Source organism: Sceloporus occidentalis, unplaced genomic scaffold (genome assembly GCF_023333645.1).
Source record: "Sceloporus occidentalis isolate IW3139 unplaced genomic scaffold, rSceOcc1.0.p SCAF_6, whole genome shotgun sequence".
In the NCBI taxonomy this organism is placed as follows: domain Eukaryota; kingdom Metazoa; phylum Chordata; class Lepidosauria; order Squamata; family Phrynosomatidae; genus Sceloporus; species Sceloporus occidentalis.
This window is the reverse complement of record NW_028316986.1, coordinates 24,206,479-24,226,492: the sequence shown is the minus strand read 5'-3', so window position 1 is coordinate 24,226,492 and position 20,014 is coordinate 24,206,479. Positions and strand designations below refer to the sequence as shown.

The 20,014-nt window shown below is 42.2% G+C and overlaps 1 protein-coding gene across 5 annotated transcripts in view; it reads right to left on the bottom strand.

Annotated features, from left to right (window-relative positions):
• The window catches only part of SRF (serum response factor), a 117,354-nt gene that overhangs the window by 16,382 nt on the left and 80,958 nt on the right, over positions 1–20,014 (bottom strand). For 3 of the 5 annotated variants that reach the window (XM_089529120.1, XM_089529121.1, XM_089529124.1), the window contains 2 exons: positions 18,952–19,213; positions 18,227–18,409 (listed from right to left, as the gene is read on the bottom strand). In XM_089529120.1, the coding sequence (XP_089385246.1) occupies positions 18,227–18,409; positions 18,952–19,213 (445 nt within the window). The remainder of the gene's footprint in view (positions 1–18,226; positions 18,410–18,951; positions 19,214–20,014) is intronic. The other 2 variants (XM_089529122.1, XM_089529123.1) reach the window with 1 other exon arrangement.

Below are 20,014 nucleotides of genomic sequence, written 5' to 3'. Positions count from 1 at the left end.
GACTGACTATGTGACAAATGTTGCTGTCCTTGAGCAAGCAGGGATCACTAGCATTGAGGCCATGCTATCGAGGACGCAGCTGCGTTGGGCAGGACACGTTTCTAGGATGAAGGACCATCGCCTCCCAAAAATAATACTCTACAGTGATCTCAGGCTCGGCCAAATTGACCACCAACAATAGTCCGCCCTGACCTTGCATCGGGAGGCATGGAGATGCACTATCCATGAAGCTGCAGCCTTTTTTGAAAGCTCACGCCGAATGAGTCTCGAAGAGAAACAACAACGCAGAAAGAACCAGACTTTCTGCTATGCTTTCTGCAACCGGACTTATTTATCTTGGATTGGCCTTTTTAGTCATCAACGCGCTTGTAGAAAGTGTGGGATGAGTCCTTCCGCGAAGAAAAGCCAGAAAGAGACTCGGGTACCACTACCATTCAATTTCTGAGGTATCTCATTTTGCACATATATGCTAATACTGTGCAGGTATTCTAAAATTAAAACCCAAAATCCAAAACACTTCTGGTCCCAAGCATTTTGGATAAGGAAGACCCAACCTGTATTCTAAAAATCACCTTAATGTTGATGCACTAAAGTTTTGTTTTTTAAAATGCACTGTTTGAGTTGTGAGGTATTTTCTGACCCCAATGAGAATTCCAATTCGTTGTGGGTTAGGAACAAAGTTAGAGTTGTGGTTATGATTAGCACTCAGCATATACTCTTTGTATTTCCTGACACCAGTGAGGATTCTACTGTCTCACCTACAGAAGAAAGTTGATTATTCCAAGTGAAAATGAGTGAAGCCTAGATTCAGTTCTGTGTGAGATGACAGTAATTTGCAACACAATGCATCTATGCTGGCAATACTCCGTGGTGAAACTGGTCCCTCCACAACTGATTAAAGAACACTTAAAGAGCAAAGGAAGAGATCAATGCAAGGAAAGTCCTGCTGAGTCAAATACCAAGAATCCATCTGATGTTACATCCTGTTTCCAACAGAGTGCCTCTGGGAAACCCAACAGCCAGATATTTTAGACCCTAATGCTTATCATTCATTGTCATGATGCCTGGGGCTTCTGAGATTTGTAACTCAAAACATCTGGAGAAAACCAGGTTACCTATTCATGATCCAGGGCAGCACTTCTTAAGGTATTTGGTTTGTGAACTGGCAAGGACACCCTATTTATACACAATGATTTAAAATTTCCTTTTTTTCATGTATACTCTCCAGGGAACTTTGAGTAGCCTTTGAGCAGCACTGATCTAAGGATTCCAGAAAACAATAGTCTCCAGCAAGCCTAGACTATACCCCATATATGACAACAGTTCAGGCAGTTCAGTTTCTTGTGCTTTTGTTCAGAACAACAACAAAACTACTACAATTACAAGAATCCCCTGCGACCATGCTAACAATAGGATTTGGAAAGTTGTGGCTCAATAAAGTAACTTTTCCATCTTCTGGTTCAAGCCATGAATACAACATTCTTCAGCAAACCCAACTTATCAGTTCCAAAGATCTGAAGAGAAGGGTGGGTTTGTGCCATTGTCTTGATAAACAGGAAAAAAGCACACATAACAATCCTCACTCACAAATGAATGGCCAGCCAAACTTGCAAACTGGGCAGCCAAATTTGCAAACTTGCAGATTGTATGCACCCAATGCATAGGAATCTGGCAATCACTTAGAAGACAGGGATGCTCAGACAAAAGACAGTGAACCAACATGGAGCAAAGAGAGGGAGATAAAAGTGGCATAGAGCCAGCATGTTATAGTGGTTTGAGCATTGGGCTATGACTCTGGAGATCAAGGTTTGAATCCCTGCTCAGCCATAAAAACCCACTGGGTGAGCCTTGGGCAAATTACACTCTCTCAGCCTCCAAGGATGGCAATGGCAAACCCTTCTGAAGACTTGCCATGAAAACCTCACGATAGGGTTGCAGTTAAGTCAGAAATAACTTGAAGGTACACAACATGGAGCAAAGAGAGAGAGAGACTGTGTTAAATCTCTCATTTCACTGTCAGAACTCCCAACCCTGTTCAATGCACAGGATGTTTATATCTGAGGAAATATTTATACACACTGCCCTAGCAAAAAAGATTCCCTCTTTCTGCACAGTGACCCAAACCTTCTGTACACAAACCACACTGGGAGGCCAAAGGGAAGGCAGCTAGTTCCACTGCTAGTAAAGCGTTCAGTTAGCTGCCATCTTCTGGCATGACACTTATGGACTTTTGCCCTTTTCAACCAAGCATGTTGGACAGGGCATGTAGCAGTATATCCTACACCACTCACCCTTGCATCACAACCCCCCAACTAACAATTATTTTTGACCTATTTTGAGCCTCTTTTCTCTGCTATGGAAAAACAGAGGGCATTAGAACATACGTGGAAGGGAGATTTTTATTTCCAAACCTGGTTTCTGTTTTGGTTCTTGTTTTAATGAAAAGGAGGCTTAAATGGGATGTCTACCACAATTTGCAAATCTCTAGAGAATTAATAAATCCTCATTAATATAGAACAAACATTAAGGGGTGGTGCAGTGAGTGCAAGGAGCCAGTATGATACAGTGGTCTGAACATTGGACTATGACTCTGGAGACCAGGGTTCAAATCCCAGCTAGACCATGTAAATTGCAGAGGGAGGCAATGGCAAAAGCCCTCTGAAGAAACATGTCATGAAAACCCTGTGATAGGATTGCCTTAGGGTCGCCATAAGTCAAAAAAGCTTGAAGGTACACAACAACAGAGCAAGCTAGGCCTCTGGTGCTAGGAAGATAGGCTTTAGAGTCCTTGTTGGCATCATGGCTAATCATTAACAGTTGCCCAGTACAATGAAAGCATCCATTTGTATTAATAGCCTTATCTGATTCTTCTTTCATTAGCTTGTCAATTTGAGGCTGGGAAAAATAAGAAAGGTGGGATTGGACTGGCGAAGCAAATTTTCCCGTTACTAATCTGCTTTTACAATTCTCATAGCTGCTGAGGAAGGAGTTGGGTCACCCTTTAGCGCTTTGATTTTCTTTGTTTGCTTCTACACTGTGTAACCCTTGGGAGTCCCTCATCTACCAGCCTCACTCTGAAGGGGGGCACACCAGTCCATGGCCCCATTAGGCAGCAATGGGAACTGAATTTGATTATTGGCCAAGGACCATCTGAGTAGTTGTTGTTGTTGTTGTTGTTGTTGTTGTCATCCTGCTTTCCTTCCAAAATGAGGATTCAAAGCAGCTCACAATTTAAAAGAATAATAAAATTAAAAGCATACTAAAGTAGAATTTGTTTGGGGATCTAATTCTACCACTGAAAGGGATGTGAAGGGATGCTGGACCCCATCAGTGAAAAGGGCTAGTATGCTTTTCTGCTGTATACTATCTGCTGCATCTTTTATTGTATTGTTGTTGTGTGCCTTCTAATCTTTCCCAGCTTATGGTGACCCCAAGACAATACTATCATGGAGTTTTCTTAGCAACATTTGTTCAGGAAGGGTTTGTCTTTGCCTTCCTCTAATGCTGAGAGAAGATAACTTGTCTAAGATCATACACTGGTATTCCAAGGCTGAATGGGGATTCGAACCCTAGCCTCTGCAGTCATAGTCCAACACTCAAATCACTACACCTAAGTTACATCACAACAAGTATTTTATCCAATAGTACAGTCGGCCCTCCTTATCCACAGAATTTTTTATCCACAAATTCAAGCATCCAAGGCTTGAAAATATTCAAAAAAAGTATAAATTCCAAATAGCAAACCTTGATTTTCCGTTTTATATAAGGGACATCATTTTGTTATGCCATTATATTTAATGGGACTTGAGCATCCACAGGGGATCCTGGAACCAAACTCCAGCAGATAACAAGGACCCATTGTAATTAACTACAAAGGCTAAGCATCATACAGCCTTCCAGATATTGTTGGATCACAAGTCCCAAAAGCCCTAATAAGCACCTGTAGTAAAGCAGGGGCAGCTGAGGGAGTTGCGAGGGGTGAAGAGGGTCAGGTGGCACAGGAGAAGGAGGAGGAGTTGGGGGAGGAGCCAGAAGAAGAAGTGTGGCCCCAGGGGGTTATAAGTAGTCAGGAGAAGAGAGATGTGGAAGAGGGCATTGTGGAGTGGCGGTTGGGGAAGGGACAGCCCAGGTAACCCACAGCCCTTGACGAAAGGCTATACCTGTTTCCCTTCAAGGGAGACACGGGGTACAGCAACTGGGGGTGCACAAGGAGAACCAACTAAGAGACCCCAGACTGGAAAGAGACTTTGTTTACCCTGGAGAAGGAGACTGGAGGCAGCCGGAAAGAGGTAGTCTGGAAGGTGAGTGGTGGGACCTGAAGGGTGAGTGGTGGGAACAAGGCCCCAAACTAAAGGAAATAGAGAAGGCCGAGAGGGAGCCGCTGGAGAAGTACTGAAGGGAACGCCGGAGGTTGGCGGCAAGCCACAAGGATCCAGCTGAAGGGCAGAGGGGATGTGAGAGGAGACTCCCCAAGGGCCAGACCGGAGGTGGTTGAAAGTTTATGTTTGTGAGAAGAGCTTGGGACTAAGTTGAAAGTTGTGTTGACTGGGCATTATTAAAGTTTCTGTTGCAAGCACCCTCGCCTGTGCAAGTTTGTTACTCATGAGGAGTCAGTTTCCTAAGCTAGAGACCAGGATGCAGCTGGCCATGCCTGCCCTGCCCACAGCACCATTCTCAAAAGTAAGGAATGCTGGGAGCTGCAGTCTGAGTGAGTTGTGGGATTGAGAGAACCATTCTGCAAAGGTTGTAAGACTTGAGCAGGCTCATATGCGGAGAGACAAGCTTTCTAATAGTCTGGAGTTATACAACTTGATAGGTTATGGAAGGACTTTGAATAGTGCCCAGAAACAGACCAATAGCCAATGAAGCAGTTTTAACAAGAGGGTTATTACATTTTGTCTTGACTGCTTGTACATGCGACTGACTGAGAAGAGATTTTGTGAACTAAAAACAAGCTTAGCAGTGTGCTCATTTGTTATTGCATCATTTACCACCAATAAAGCTTATCTTACTGCAGAAATGTGTGTCAGTATTTGGAACCAAAAGAACTCTTGGAGAGGTCTGGAACTACATCCAGTTCTGGCACAAACAGGTGGTTAAAGACTACAGGGATCCTGTGTATAATATAAGTGTCATGTAGCACATGAAAGACTAATCAGTTTAATTTTGCACAAGTATCTCTGGTGGATTTCAGTCTAATTCATCTGCTACAGGTGATGAAGTAGGCTGCAGTCCACAAAACCCTATCCCAAATCACTCTGTTATTTTTGCTACAAGCAAAGTTATCCAAATCTCATGCATTTCATGTGGAAATGTGGTCTTCTTTCACCACCCTCCACACTAATTTATTTCCAGCACTGTGTCTGCAGGACTATGACAAAACAGCTGTTTGCAGGAAGTTGACAAGGCTGATTTAATTTATATCAGAGACTCACTTATGTGCACTGCCATGTCAACACAACTGACCTATTGAGAAATGATCCTATCTAAGTCTGGGAAAGTGACTTTTTTGGATGATTACTCCCAAAATTTTCCAGCCATCATGGCTAGTGACCCCAATGGCTGGGGAATTTAATAGTCCAGTAAGTCACTTGTCCAAGCAAAAAGAGGTAACTCTGTAAACAGCACTGCATAAAAATACCTGTATATGGGATGGACACATGACTTTCCAGATGTTTTTGGACTACAATTCCCAAAAAGCTATAGAAAGCATAGGTAGTAGTGAAGGCTGATAGGCACTGGAGTCCAACATCTGGAACAACATTTAATTAGAGCCTTCCTGATGTGTTAATTAAATCCTCATTATCTCCAGCATGGTCAATGGTTGAAAATAAATAGTGTTGTATAAATGGAGTTGTAGTAGAATAATAGTGTTGGAAGAGACCAGAAGGACGATCAAGTCCAATCCCCTGCCATGCAAGAAATACACAATCAAAGTGCCCCCAAGAGATGGCCATCCAGCCTCTGTGTAAAAAACTCCAAATAAAGGGGACTCCAGCCCACTCCGAAGCAGCATATTCCACTGTCAAAGAAGCTCTTACTGTCAGGAGGTTCTTCCAAATATTGAGGTGGAATCTCTTTTCTTGTAGTTTGAATCCATTGCCCTGGGTCTTATTCTCTGGAACAACAGAAAACAAGCTTGCTCCATTTAAACAGGGCTATCATATAATCTCCTAACCTTCACTTATCAGCTCCTTAAGTCTTTCCTCATAAGGCCTAGTTTCCAGACCTTTCACCATTTTGGTCACCCTCCTCTGGACACGCTCCAGCTTGTCAACATCCTATTTGAACTGTGGTACTCATTCCAGGCAAGGCCAGACCAAAGCAGAACAGACTGGTACTATTACTTTCCTCGATCTAGACCAGTGGTCTCCAAACTGTGCCCTTTAAGGGATATTGGACTTCAGCTCCCAGAAGCCTCAGCCATGTTGGCCAATAGTCCGGGATTCTGGGAGCTGAAGTCCAAAATCCCTTAAAGAGCAAAGTTTGGAGACCATTGATCTAGACACTGTATTTCTGGTGATGCAGCCTAGAGTCACATTAGCCTTTTTAGCTGCCACATTACACTGTTGACACACATGTGGTCTGCTAGTCTCCTAATCCCTTTCACATGTACTGTTGTCAAGGCAGGTGTCCCTCATCCTGTATCTGTCCCGTTTCATTTTTTCTGCCTAAGTGTAATACCTTACAATTCTCCCTGTTGAAATTCATTTTGTTAGTTTTATCCCAGTTTTCTAATCTATTTGTCCATTTTAATTTTGATCCTGTCGTCTGGGGTTCTCCTCCTAATTTGGTGTCACCTGAAAACATGATAAGCATGCCCTCTATTCTTTCATCCAAGTTGTTGATAAAAATGTTGAATAGCACTGGAGAACCCTGTGGCACCCCACTGGACACTTTGTCCAAGATGAAGAGAAGCTACTGCTGAGCACCCTTTTGGGTTTGGCTGGCCGACCAATTACAAATCCACCTAACAGTTGCATTGTCTAGCCCATATTTTACTAGCTTATTTGCATGAATATCATGTACTGAAATCAAGATATGCTACATCCTCAGCATTCCCTTCATCTACATGACTTGTTTTTGAGAAACCCATGCTGACTTTTTGCAGTTCCCACATTCCTTTCTAAATGCTTACAGACTCTCTGTTTAATGATCTGCTCTAGGATCTTTCATAGTATTCATATCAGGCAAACCAGGTGGTAATAGTTTGGGTCTCCCCCCCCCACCGCCTTTTGAAGATGGGGGTCAACATTTGCCCTCCTCCAGTCTGCTGAGACTTCTCCTGTTCTCCAGGGATTCACAAAGATAGCTCTGAGATTACTTCTGCCAGTACTTTTAATACTCTTGGATGTAGTAGGCCCTGGAGACTTCAATTAGTTTAGAGTAGCCAGGTATTCCTATACTACCTCTTTACTTATTCTGTGCTGCAGCTCCCCTACTATGTCTTCTGCTCCATTTTCCTCAGGTTGAGCACCCTTTTCCTTTTGTGAAAAGATTGAGGCAAAGAAGTTATTGAGCAGTTCTGCCTTTTTTCTGTTCCCTGTTCATGGGGTCACCATAAGTCAACAGGTGACCTGAAGGTGTGCACACACAGAGACTAACATTCCTGGAGGGTACACATTTAGAGGAAGGCAAAATTGTTGTATGCCACACAACCTCTGTAATTTCGGGCAAGGTGTCATGGATATCTCACCCTCAAATGACATTGCACTCTTATTTCTCTGTTTAATCAAATTCAGCAACATCAGGGACTGCCTGAAGGAAGAGGCCCCTCCCTCCTTAACTGTCATCTCGGCCTCAGAGGGAGCGATCAGGCAGACCCAGCAACATCAGGGACTGCCTGAAGGACGAGACTTCTCCCTCCTTTAACTGTCACATTGTATTTTGTATTGTATTGCAGTTTTTTACTGTACACCGCTATGATCATTGTGGAATAGCGGTCTATAAATAAAATTTATTATTATTATTATTATTATTATTATTATTATTTGCGCAATGGAATAATCTCGCTCCAACACTCACAGGTATCAGTGTTTGCACCCACCTCTTGGCATCATATTCAAGTATGTCCTCCCTGGCCCTAATCCTCTGTTTGGCTGAATCAAAAGAACAAGTAAAGGGCTAATCAAGTAAGGAACAGCTATCTTAAATACACAAGGAATGATTATACAGTACAACTACAATCAGATGGCTAACTAGTTTTTAAGTAGCTGCAACATTAACCAAAGTTAACAGTGCAAAAAATGGAAAGCAGAGGGGACAGAGGACCCTTGGGAAGCCACATGTGGCCGAGACAGTGCCCCTTTGCCCACCCATGGTTTACAGTGTTGAAAAGAAACCAAGTTTCATAAAAACCAATTGCTCCAGCAGGCTACATAAAACAGGTCAGTGGGCACTGAATTTCATACACCATTATTCTGCCCAGTCACCACATTCTTCCCTTGTGATCTTCTCTAGATTTGCCTAATCCGATTCATTATGCTACTCTGAAGACATTACCAGCTCAGCAGTGTTCTCCTTTTCCCAATTCAATCTATCAAAGCAACTCCATTATAGATCTCTGGGGTGCACTCACACAATTCAGCAAACTCCTTTTTCAGTCTCTCAGGTCTGAGAACAGGGAACAATGTTTGCACCTCCCACCATGACTTCCACCTCAGTTTACAGAAGGAGGAAAAGGAACAGCAGCTCTGCACAAGAAGCGCACCATGTGGAAAATGTAACCTCCATCACATTTTTGGAATCATTCAAAGAAACACAAAGAGTGAGGGGAGATCGGGACATGTTGATGCTCAAAACATCGATGGATACTATCCATTTACATGTTCTCCATGCATGTTCCCCAGATCTCTGTGTCTAATCGTCTCATACCACATATACACAGAGAGAGAAAGAGAAGGTTGCCACAATGTAAGTGACCACTGTTCAAACACCTACAGGGCAACATAAATCATAGTTTCATGAGTCACCTGAGCACGCCCATCACAGGACCTGCTCTGTGTCCACCAGCAAACTGAGGTGAGCCCCTTAATGGCACAAAAGGCTAGTTTTTGTTTTGGACTCTATGCTTTTGAGCACACTCCTGAAGACTGCTCTTTTTGATTCAGCTAGTGAAAATTATATTGGTTTTACTTGCCTTCAGGATAAGTAGTTACTGAATATTGGTCTAAAAATACTCTGGTGATTGCTCCTGCTAATGGAATTTTATTTGTCATGCTTTAACTCCCTGGGTATCTGTTTTTCAGCTTTTTGTTAAATTATTTTTATAATCTCTTTAAATATACAGATCTTCAGAGGAGGGCCACTGTGACAGAATAGGATATTCAGTGATAGCTGCCTCCTTCTTATTGTTTATGATGATAATGACATTTGAGCCACAGCTGTCACAGGTTCTTGGAGTGTCCTTGAAAAAGAGGTTTGAATGCAGTGTGAAACATCATAAGAGACCTTGCACATATTCCTACAATTCCAGCAGCTTCAGTAAGTGATTTAAAAATTGAGGTGTTTCCAGACAAACAGCTCCAATAGCAATCAAAGGACCTTCTTCAGCTATTCCATATTTTTCACTGTAACAGAATGTTTATAGAAAGAAAAAAGATGGAATTTAGCAGTAAGAAAACACAGTTGGATTACAAGTAGAAGATAAATAAATATGTGTGTATGTAACTTCAAGTCACCAGTCAATTTATGGTGACCATATTAATTTAATACAGAAGGATTACTCAAATATTGCTTTGTTAGTTCCTTCATCTGAAATATAACCTGCAGCACCTGGCATTCATTGGTCATCTCCCATCCAAGTACTAACCATGGCTGACCCTTCTTAGCTTCCAAGATCAGATGGGATCTGGTGCCTTTAAAATATTTAGGCAGATTAAATAAATATAAATAAAAATAACTACATAAATAAGTAATATGGACTCCCTGAAAAATTCTGTGGGCTAAGAAAGGAATTGCACAAAAAATATCTGGAATCACTAATCTAACTCAAACATAGAATCATATAATCTTAGAGTCTGAAGGGACCACAAGGACTATCTAGTTCAACCCCCTGCCATGCAGGAAAACACAACTAAAGCACTCCTGAAAAGTGGCCATCCAACTTCTTTTTAAAAACTTCCGAAGATGGAAAGTCCACCACCACCCCAAGGCAATCTGTTCCAACATCTCTTACAATAGAAAGGCTCTTCCTAATGTTAAGGTGGAATATCTCTCTCTCTCTCTCTCTCTCTCTCTCTCTCTCTTTGTAATTGAACTCGCTGGTTCTCATTCTAGTCTCTGAAGCAGCAGGAAAAAAAGCTTGCTCCATCTTCCACATGACATCCCTTCAGATATTTCAAGATGACTGCTATGTCACCTCTTAAGTTGAATGCAACCAGTTCCTTACCTAAGTCATCCCTCTCATAAGGCATGGTTCGCAGACCTTTAACCATCTTTTTTTTTTTAAATTATCTTTATTTGATTTCTTAAATATATACAAAAAAAGAAAAGGGAAGAGGAAAGGAAAAAAAGAAAAAGAAAAAGAAAAAAACAACAACCATGAATATCTTTAGATATTATTAAAGTGAAGAAACAAAGGTAATTATTCCACAATAATAAAGTATCTACAATATTTTCCAGCTGAGTTTAACTACAACTTTGTCCTTTTTCCTTATTTTTCCCTTATTATCAATTGGCTGTAATTGGAAGTTTTTTCCCCCCTGTTCTTTCCATTTAAATTCTGTTAGTCTCCTTTGTCCTTAACACCACCTCTCTATCACTTTCCCCCATTTCTTTTCGTAATCTTGCTTTGTTTCCCCTGCAATATACATCGACATTTTGTCCATCTCCTTAAATTCCAATACTTTTAATTTCCATTCTATTAGTTCTGGAGTCCTTTTTTGTTTCCAATATCTGGCATAAACCATGCGTGCAGCCGTTATTAGATACAATATCATACTGGTTTGTGTTTTATCTAGTTTTTTCTGCGGTATATTTATCATATTAAGTAAGAATATTTCTGGAGATAATGGTATTTTTATTTCCATTATTTCTTGTATTTCTTTATGTATTTGCTTCCAAAAATTTTTTATTTCTTCACACTGCCACCATACATGATACATTGTTCCCCACTTCTCTCTGCACTTCCAACATTGTCCGTCTATATTTTTTTTCATTTTTGCCAGTCTAGAGGGAGTCAGGTACCATCTGTATATAATTTTATAATAATTTTCTTTCAAAGTATTTCCTTTTGTAAATTTTTGAGTATTCTTCAAAGATCTTTCCCATATTTCTAAAGGAATTGTTTTCCCTATGTTTTTCATCCAGTTTACCATAGAAACCTTAATCGTTTCTTCTTCCTGATCTAATTCTAGCAACATTTTATAGATTTTTCTAATTATGCCTTTTTCCTTGCCCATTATGATTTTGTCAAATTCTGTTTTCTCCATTTCTATACCCTTCTCTTTTATATCTTTCTTTATTTCTGTTTTTAGTTGTTCATATTTTAACCAATTAAACTTTTTCCCTTCTCTTTCTAGATCTTCCTTATTTTTTATTTCTGTCTTTCCATTTATATTTACCACACAATCTTCATGTTTTATCCATTTATGATTCCCGTGGTATTCTCCTTTATGAAAGGCCTCTTGTGGCGAGGACCATTTTGGGAATTTAGTATAAAGGAAATTCTTATATTTTTTCCAGATTTTAAGTATTCCCTTCCTGATACTATGTGTATTAAATCTCGCATCTTTGTGGTCGTATATTAGAAAGGCGTGCCAACCTGCAGTCATACCCACTGCTTCTATTTCTAGTTGTTTCTTATTTTCTAGAAGTATCCATTCTTTGGCCCATATAAGTGCACAGGCGTCGTGGTATAACTCAAGGTTAGGTAGACCTAAACCACCTTTTTCCTTTCTACCTTGCAAAACCTTTAATTTCACTCTGGGTTTCCTTCCTCACCATATAAACCTTGATATATCTTTATTCCATTGTGTGAAGGGATATTTATTTTCTAAGATTGGAAGTGTTTGAAACAGAAATAACATTTTAGGTAGGACCTGCATTTGTATTGTTGCTATCCTTCCCATGAGTGACAGGCACTTATTGGACCAGTTATCTAATTCTGCTTTTATTTTTTTCCACGTATTTTCGTAATTATTTTTATACAGTTCCTTATTATTGTTAGTTATTATTATCCCCAAGTATTTAGTTCTATCGATTAATTTAAATTCGGATTCCTTTTTTAATTTTACTAATTCTTTTAAACTTAAGTTTTTAGTTATTATTCCACTTTTGCCTTTGTTTATTTTGACCCCTGCTATGTTACCGAAATTTACCAGGATATCTTCCACTCTTTTTATGCTCCTTACCGGGTCGTCAAGAAATATTACTACATCATCTGCGTATGCACGTAGATGATATTGAAAATTCTCTGTTTTCGGAACCTTGATCTTTTTTTCCATTTTTAACTTCTTACAAAGTGTTTCCATTATCATGATAAATAATAATGGAGAAAGCGGACAACCCTGTCGGGTCCCTTTAGATATTATACACCTATTTCTTTTTCCCCCGTTAACTATTATTTGAGTTTCTTGATTTCTGTAAATTTTTTGTATCCCTTGTAGAATTTTCCCTTGTATTCCGCATTCTTCCATTAGTATCATTAGGAAATCCCAATTTACATTGTCGAATAATAATAATAATAATAATAATGTTTATTTATATACCGCTTTTCCTAATTAGATCAAAGCGGTGTACAACAGCAAGTACAATACATAGTCAAAATAAAACATAACAGGCCTCTCTCCCCCTCAAGATGGTGGTCAGAAGGAGGGCTCTTAGTCTTTCAGGCCAGGCCTCTCTCCCCCTCAAGATGTTGGTCGGAAGGAGGGCTTTTTCTTCTTTCAGGCAGGCAGTTGGAGCTAGCCTGCCTCTCTCCCCCCAAGATGGTGGCTGAAGGGAGGGCTTTATTTCTTCAGGCAGGCAGTTGGAGCTTGCCTGCCTCTCTCCCCCCAAGATGGTGGCTGAAGGGAGGGCTTTATTTCTTCAGGCAGGCAGTTGGAGCTTGCCTGCCTCTCTCCCTCCAAGATGGTGGCTGAAGGGAGGGCTTTATTTCTTCAGGCAGGCAGTTGGAGCTTGCCTGCCTCTCTCCCCCCAAGATGGTGGCTGAAGGGAGGGCTTTATTTCTTCAGGCAGGCAGTTGGAGCTTGCCTGCCTCTCTCCCCCCAAGATGGTGGCTGAAGGGAGGGCTTTATTTCTTCAGGCAGGCAGTTGGAGCTTGCCTGCCTCTCTCCCCCCAAGATGGTGGCTGAAGGGAGGGCTTTTCTTCTTACAGGCAGGCAGTTGGACCTAGCCTGCCTCTCTCCCCCCAAGATGGTGGCTGAAGGGAGGGCTTTTCTTCTTACAGGCAGGCAGGTGGAGCTAGCCTGCCTCTCCCCCCCCCCAAGATGGTGGCTGAAGGGAGGGCTTCATTTCTTCAGGCAGGCAGTTGGAGCTAGCCTGCCTCTCTCCCCCCAAGATGGTGGCTGAAGGGAGGGCTTTATTTCTTCAGGCAGGCAGTTGGAGCTTGCCTGCCTCTCTCCCCCCAAGATGGTGGCTGAAGGGAGGGCTTTATTTCTTCAGGCAGGCAGTTGGAGCTTGCCTGCCTCTCTCCCCCCAAGATGGTGGCTGAAGGGAGGGCTTTATTTCTTCAGGCAGGCAGTTGGAGCTTGCCTGCCTCTCTCCCCCCAAGATGGTGGCTGAAGGGAGGGCTTTATTTCTTCAGGCAGGCAGTTGGAGCTTGCCTGCCTCTCTCCCCCCAAGATGGTGGCTGAAGGGAGGGCTTTATTTCTTCAGGCAGGCAGTTGGAGCTTGCCTGCCTCTCTCCCCCCAAGATGGTGGCTGAAGGGAGGGCTTTTCTTCTTACAGGCAGGCAGGTGGAGCTAGCCTGCCTCTCCCCCCCCAAGATGGTGGCTGAAGGGAGGGCTTCACTTCTTCAGGCAGACAGTTGGAGCTAGCCTGCCTCTCTCCCCCCAAGATGGTGGCTGAAGGGAGGGCTTTATTTCTTCAGGCAGGCAGTTGGAGCTTGCCTGCCTCTCTCCCCCCAAGATGGTGGCTGAAGGGAGGGCTTTATTTCTTCAGGCAGGCAGTTGGAGCTTGCCTGCCTCTCTCCCCCCAAGATGGTGGCTGAAGGGAGGGCTTTTCTTCTTACAGGCAGGCAGGTGGAGCTAGCCTGCCTCTCTCCCCCCAAGATGGTGGCTGAAGGGAGGGCTTTATTTCTTCAGGCAGGCAGTTGGAGCTTGCCTGCCTCTCTCCCCCCAAGATGGTGGCTGAAGGGAGGGCTTTATTTCTTCAGGCAGGCAGTTGGAGCTTGCCTGCCTCTCCCCCCCCAAGATGGTGGCTGAAGGGAGGGCTTTATTTCTTCAGGCAGGCAGTTGGAGCTTGCCTGCCTCTCTCCCCCCAAGATGGTGGCTGAAGGGAGGGCTTTATTTCTTCAGGCAGGCAGTTGGAGCTTGCCTGCCTCTCTCCCCCCAAGATGGTGGCTGAAGGGAGGGCTTTTCTAGGTCCAAGAAAAGTAAACCCAATTTTAAGTCCTTATGATTATTATAATATTCAATTATGTCCAAAACCATACGTATGTTGTTTCTTAGGTATCTCCCTGGAAGAAAACCCGTTTGCTCTTCCGAGATCCATTCTCCTAGGAATTTTTTTAATCTCTCTGCTAATATAAACGCATATATCTTATAATCGATATTCAGGAGTGTGATTGGACGATAATTTGCTATATCCTCAGGGTTTTTTCCTTCTTTGGGGATCAACACCGTTAATGATTGTTTCCAAGTTTCGGGTATATCCCCTATATCGATTTGTTTTATGGTTCTATGCAACCACGGGGAGATCTCAGATTTAAATGTTTTATAATATTTTGCCGTAAACCCGTCTGGGCCTGGCGCTTTATCAACTTTAAGCCTCTCAATTGCTATTTCAACCTCGGACAAAGATATGGGTGAATTTAAATTTTCCAATTGGTGTTTGGATATTTTTTGGAGATGGCATTCTTTAATATATTCCCTTTTTTTTCCTTTCTCATTTTCGTCCTCCTTTACTTTGTTAAACAAATTTTTGTAATATTGTTCCGTAATCCTAATTAAGTCTTTTTGCTGTGTAAATATTTTGTTTTTTTCTGTTAATTTCAATATTGTTTTTCCCGCCTTGTCTTTTTTTAGTTTATTGGCCAGCCATTTGCCTACCTTATTTGCATTCTCAAAATGGTAATGTTTACAATCTTTTATATTATTTAGAATCTCTTTTGTCATTTTTTGTTCTAATTGTGTTCTAATTAATTGCATTTCCTCTTTTAATCTGTTGTTACTAGGATTCCTTGTGTGTTCTTTTTCTTTACATTTTAGTTTTTCTGTTAACTCTTTTTCTTCATTTTTCTGAATTTTCCTTTGTCTTATCTCTTGCTGGATAAAGTGCCCTCTGATTACTGCCTTTGATGCATCCCATATGACATCTATTGGTGTTTCTTGATTATCATTTTGTTCAAAATATACTTACCTTTAACCATCTTGATTGCCCTTCTATAGACATGTTCCAGCTTGTTGATCTCCTTCCTGAACTGTGGTGCTCAGAAGTGAATACAGCATTCTAGGTGAGGTCTGACATCACATGCTATAAGTTTCCAGACAGCTGCTATCTCCTTCCATCCCAATTGAGAAATGCCTACCATCTGTCAGAATACTCTCTTGTGAATTTGAACACTTTCTTCAACTTCACCAAGCAAACACATCAAGATCAATGCAGCCAAAGTTTTCACCCCTCATCAGCAAGACATTTCCCATGTTACAAGATAGACACATCCCCCTCAAAGCAAAATAGTGTGGACCTAATTTTGGACCATTACACCACCAGCAGCTTTTAATGAATTCATACACCCTAAAAATGGTGAAGGCAACAGGAGAGCAACACCCTTTAAAAAAAACTAGGGCAGATTTGCTATTGAAAAGTTTCAGACCAACCAATGTGAAGCAGCTGTATCAAAATGAGAGGAACAGTGTTGTAGTAGTAACTTCTGAAGCACAAGCACTCATTTTTAATAATATCCAAAAGCATTCATTGTGACTGTCAAAAGATCAACAAGCCATTAGCACTTCATCTCTATGAGCAGGTCTCTGGTAAAGCTACAATACCCTGAGTCCTCTACACTACTGAACTCCAACACATGCACTTTCCCATAATTGTGCTGCCCTGATATCACTAATAGGATTTCAGGCAGATGTCATCTCAATTTTATGTTCCAGGTTTTCCTTTGAGAACTCAAATGTCTGTAGTAATCAAGCCAGAACGCTAAAGTCACAGTTGGCTTCAGCATTCAGGTTAGACCACATTTACTATCATCACAAGTTACTCTGAAGTCATGGAAAATAAAAGGAACAAGAAATATTTCCTTAAATAGCAGAAATAAATTATGTCAGTCTATCAGGAGGCAAAAAAATCCAAAATCCACTATTAGGCAATACTGTGATAAAAGGGAACAAAAAAAAAAAATCTCCAGAAAATAGAAGTCAAAAATTTGGAATTGTTTAGAACTTTCCATTAGACTAGATGTTAAAAACAAAAATACTGCAGGGGAAGTTGGCCAGATGCTAAAGGTAATACAATTGAACACAGTCTTGAAGAATAAGGTAAGATGAGTGAACTTGAATAGTCTGGCTCTGCTAAACAGAGTGGCCAACCTATTGACCTAAAGTTATTGTTGAACAGTAATTCTTATCAGCAATAGCTGATGATGGGGGATGATGGAAGCTGAAGTCTAATAGCTGAGGGACAAATCAGTCACTTCTGTTCTAGTAGATTCTATACAAGTTCCAAATCACATCTAAGACTGCCCCTCAGATGGCTGGGATGAAAAATCATAGGATTTTATCACATGTGGAAAATTGAGGGGAAATTGGGCCGTTAAACATGGGATTTCCCTGTGAATGATTTCTTGCTGCTTATTGCCTGTTTATTCCTGGGATAATGGTTCTTTAACTGCAATGGCATATGAAAATCTTAATCGCGAGCACACAATTTCCACAGGATAATTGATGTTTAAAGCCCCGATTTTCCCTGTGTGATGAAGTCCATACAGAAATTGATCTGATGGATTTTGGCATAAGAAGTCCAGCTATTATTCACATCTGTCTCAATCCTGCCTAAAATCGGTTGTCATTCATACTGTAAGCTAACTCCAAAAGCAACTACCTCTGCAATTGGGATTTCCAGAACATGGAGGTAATGCATTAAATGTAACTCCATTACCCATAATTAGTTACTTTTCCTGACTAGCAACATTATTTTTCGAAGCTTAATGGGACAAGCTTACCAACATTATCCTCTCTGCTTTAACAACGAAAAGGCTAGTCTTCATTACTCATGAGCCCTTACCACACTACAGACAGTAGCTGAGATATATATTTTCTGTTTTGTTTAATTTTTGAAACAGGATTGCACACCACTCAGACTAGTGCAAGATTATGTTCGCAACTACTTACAGTCCTGAAATCCATGGCATGCAATCTAAATCTATGAGATGTGTGGGCAGTTCCCAGACACTTCCTCTAGTTGCCAGAGCATTGCTCTAAAAACAGACAGAAACTCCATCCCACCCTGAAAACCATCTACATTAAAGTAGACACTATCAACAATTCAATGATGTTATTATATACAATAATGTTAACCATGATTAATGCAGCCAGTTACGGTACAGCCCATCCTCCCCAACCACAGGCTTGCCATCCACAGATTTAAGGATCTGCGGACGGCAAGTTCCATTGCAGCTAATGAGCACGCCACCATTGAAAGCCACGGGACTGGAGGTCCTGTAGTTTTTTTCATCTGTAGGGGGGTGTCCAGAACAGAACCCCCACAGATAAAAAGGTCCCAGTGTACTCTGAAAACAACAACATTAATGACATCAGTTTTCTCCATGAGTTCAGCAACAAAGAGAATACAGAAAAAAGTTACTTTTATCAAAGTAACAGCCCAAGCCCTCAGTATTTTCCTTGTCTGCTCTACACCACACTGATTAAAAAGAAAGCAACTCCAGCTGAACCTAATGAGAACTGTCACCCCACTTTCTGTCCCTGCTCTTAGCCTCCAAGCGACACACAAGTCAGTTTGTTCCTGCACACAGTTTAACCTGCTGTCCTTGAAATGTGCATTCCCCTCCCTTCCGCCAACCTCCCGCAAGCAAGCAGAGACGTGGTGTGCTGCTGACCTGTCAGAGACACAATCTGCCCTCCGGCCACGGCTGGAAATCGGAAGACTGTCTGCTGTGCCTGCTGCAGCTGTCCAGGTGTGCCTGCGACTGCCACCTGGGCCTGCTGGCCAGAGAGAGCCAGGGAGTGTGGCTGTAACTGAGTGAGAGGAATGGTAGGGGTCCCGGGAGGGAGTGGAGCACCTGCCAGAAGGAGGGGAGAAAAACAAAAGGCTTTTATCAGGGCCAACTCTTTTTAAAAACCTTCAGCCTCCCTCAGCTTAGGCAGTATCCTCCCAGTCTTTTAACCACAGGCATTTTATATAGGAGGAAGAGGAGGAATTGCACTGTCCCAGCTCCATGTCCCATCTCTGAACCCTACAATTCTCACAACCAGCTGTGACAAAAGAAAGCCAGCTAGCATAGAAGAAGTTTAGAAGAAAGTTCTCCTCTGCACAACAGGAACACATGGGGGTGGTGGCTCACAGCAGGGACAGCAACATTTCAATTTCCAAAGAATTTCCCACACTCCTGAGACTCGCTACTCACATAACCCTTCAAGCTGACCCTGCCCTTGGCCATTCTCCCTTCTGAACCAATCACACTCAAGAGAACACAGCCTTAGCATCCAAATCTTACCTCTCATGCATAAAGGAAAGATGAGACTAGGCATGCCCACAGCATATCAAGAAGAATCCACAGGGAGAATCTGGAAAGAGGTTACGTTGGCAAGAAAAAAGACTAACCTGACATGAGGGTGAAGCCGGTGGGTATCTGCATGAGCCCTCCAGAGGTCACTGCACTGGTTCCAGTGGTTTTCAGCACTGTCCCATTGGCACTGGTGACCGTGTTGGGGCTGACACTGGCAGAGACTGGCGCTAGGTAGTTGGTGATGGGGAACGAGGGGCCGCTGCTGACCTGCATGGAGGTGGAGGTGGTGGGTGCCGTCTGGATGGTCGACGTTGTGCCCGGCAGGTTGGTAACTGTGAATGCAGGCTTCAGAGAGTCCTGTAAGAGAAGGGGAAGTAAGAAGAGAGCCAGGCCATAATCCAGCCTGCTCCCCACAACCAAAAAATCTCCTTCCCCTTCTCACAAACCTGCATCCAAATCCCAAGGGAGAAGACAGGGAAGATCAGATTGCTGCTAAGCTAGGGGCACAGAATCCTTCCAAGTATTGTCAACTTATAGTTCCTATCATTCTTGACTGTTACCTAGGCCATCTGGGGCCAATAGGACTTGAAGTCCAGAAAAATATGAAGAGCCAAAGTTTCCCAGCCCCTATCCAAAACCAAGAGTACAAGATTACTTTCCTTCTGAGAGTTCATACCACAGTGACCCAACTCACCTGCAAAACAGTTAGTGAAGGAAGCAGGTAAAAGGCCTAGGCAACAGAGATCAAGGAAAATACAGTAGGTCTTCCATATTCACTGGGGTTAAGGGCACAGGACCCCCACGAAAGTGAAAAAAATGCAAATAAAAAACAATACTTTTTTTACCTGAGAAAACACCCCTCTAGGAATCTCTAGGTCCCCCACCAGAACTCTATAGTCAATGTCTGCCAGAATCTGACCATAGAGTCATGTTGGAGGACCTATACATACCTTGATAAGTGTTTTCTCTAGGAATCTTTAGATCGTCCACTATAAGTCTATAGTCAACTTGCAGCAGAATTTCTCTGGAGGACCTGGTGATTCCTAGACAGAGCCTATTACATAGTAAGTAAATCCGCAAAAGTCAAAGCCACAAATATGGAGGGCCAACTATAATTTGACGCAATCAGACCCAAATACTTTTAAGGTCGAGCCCTGC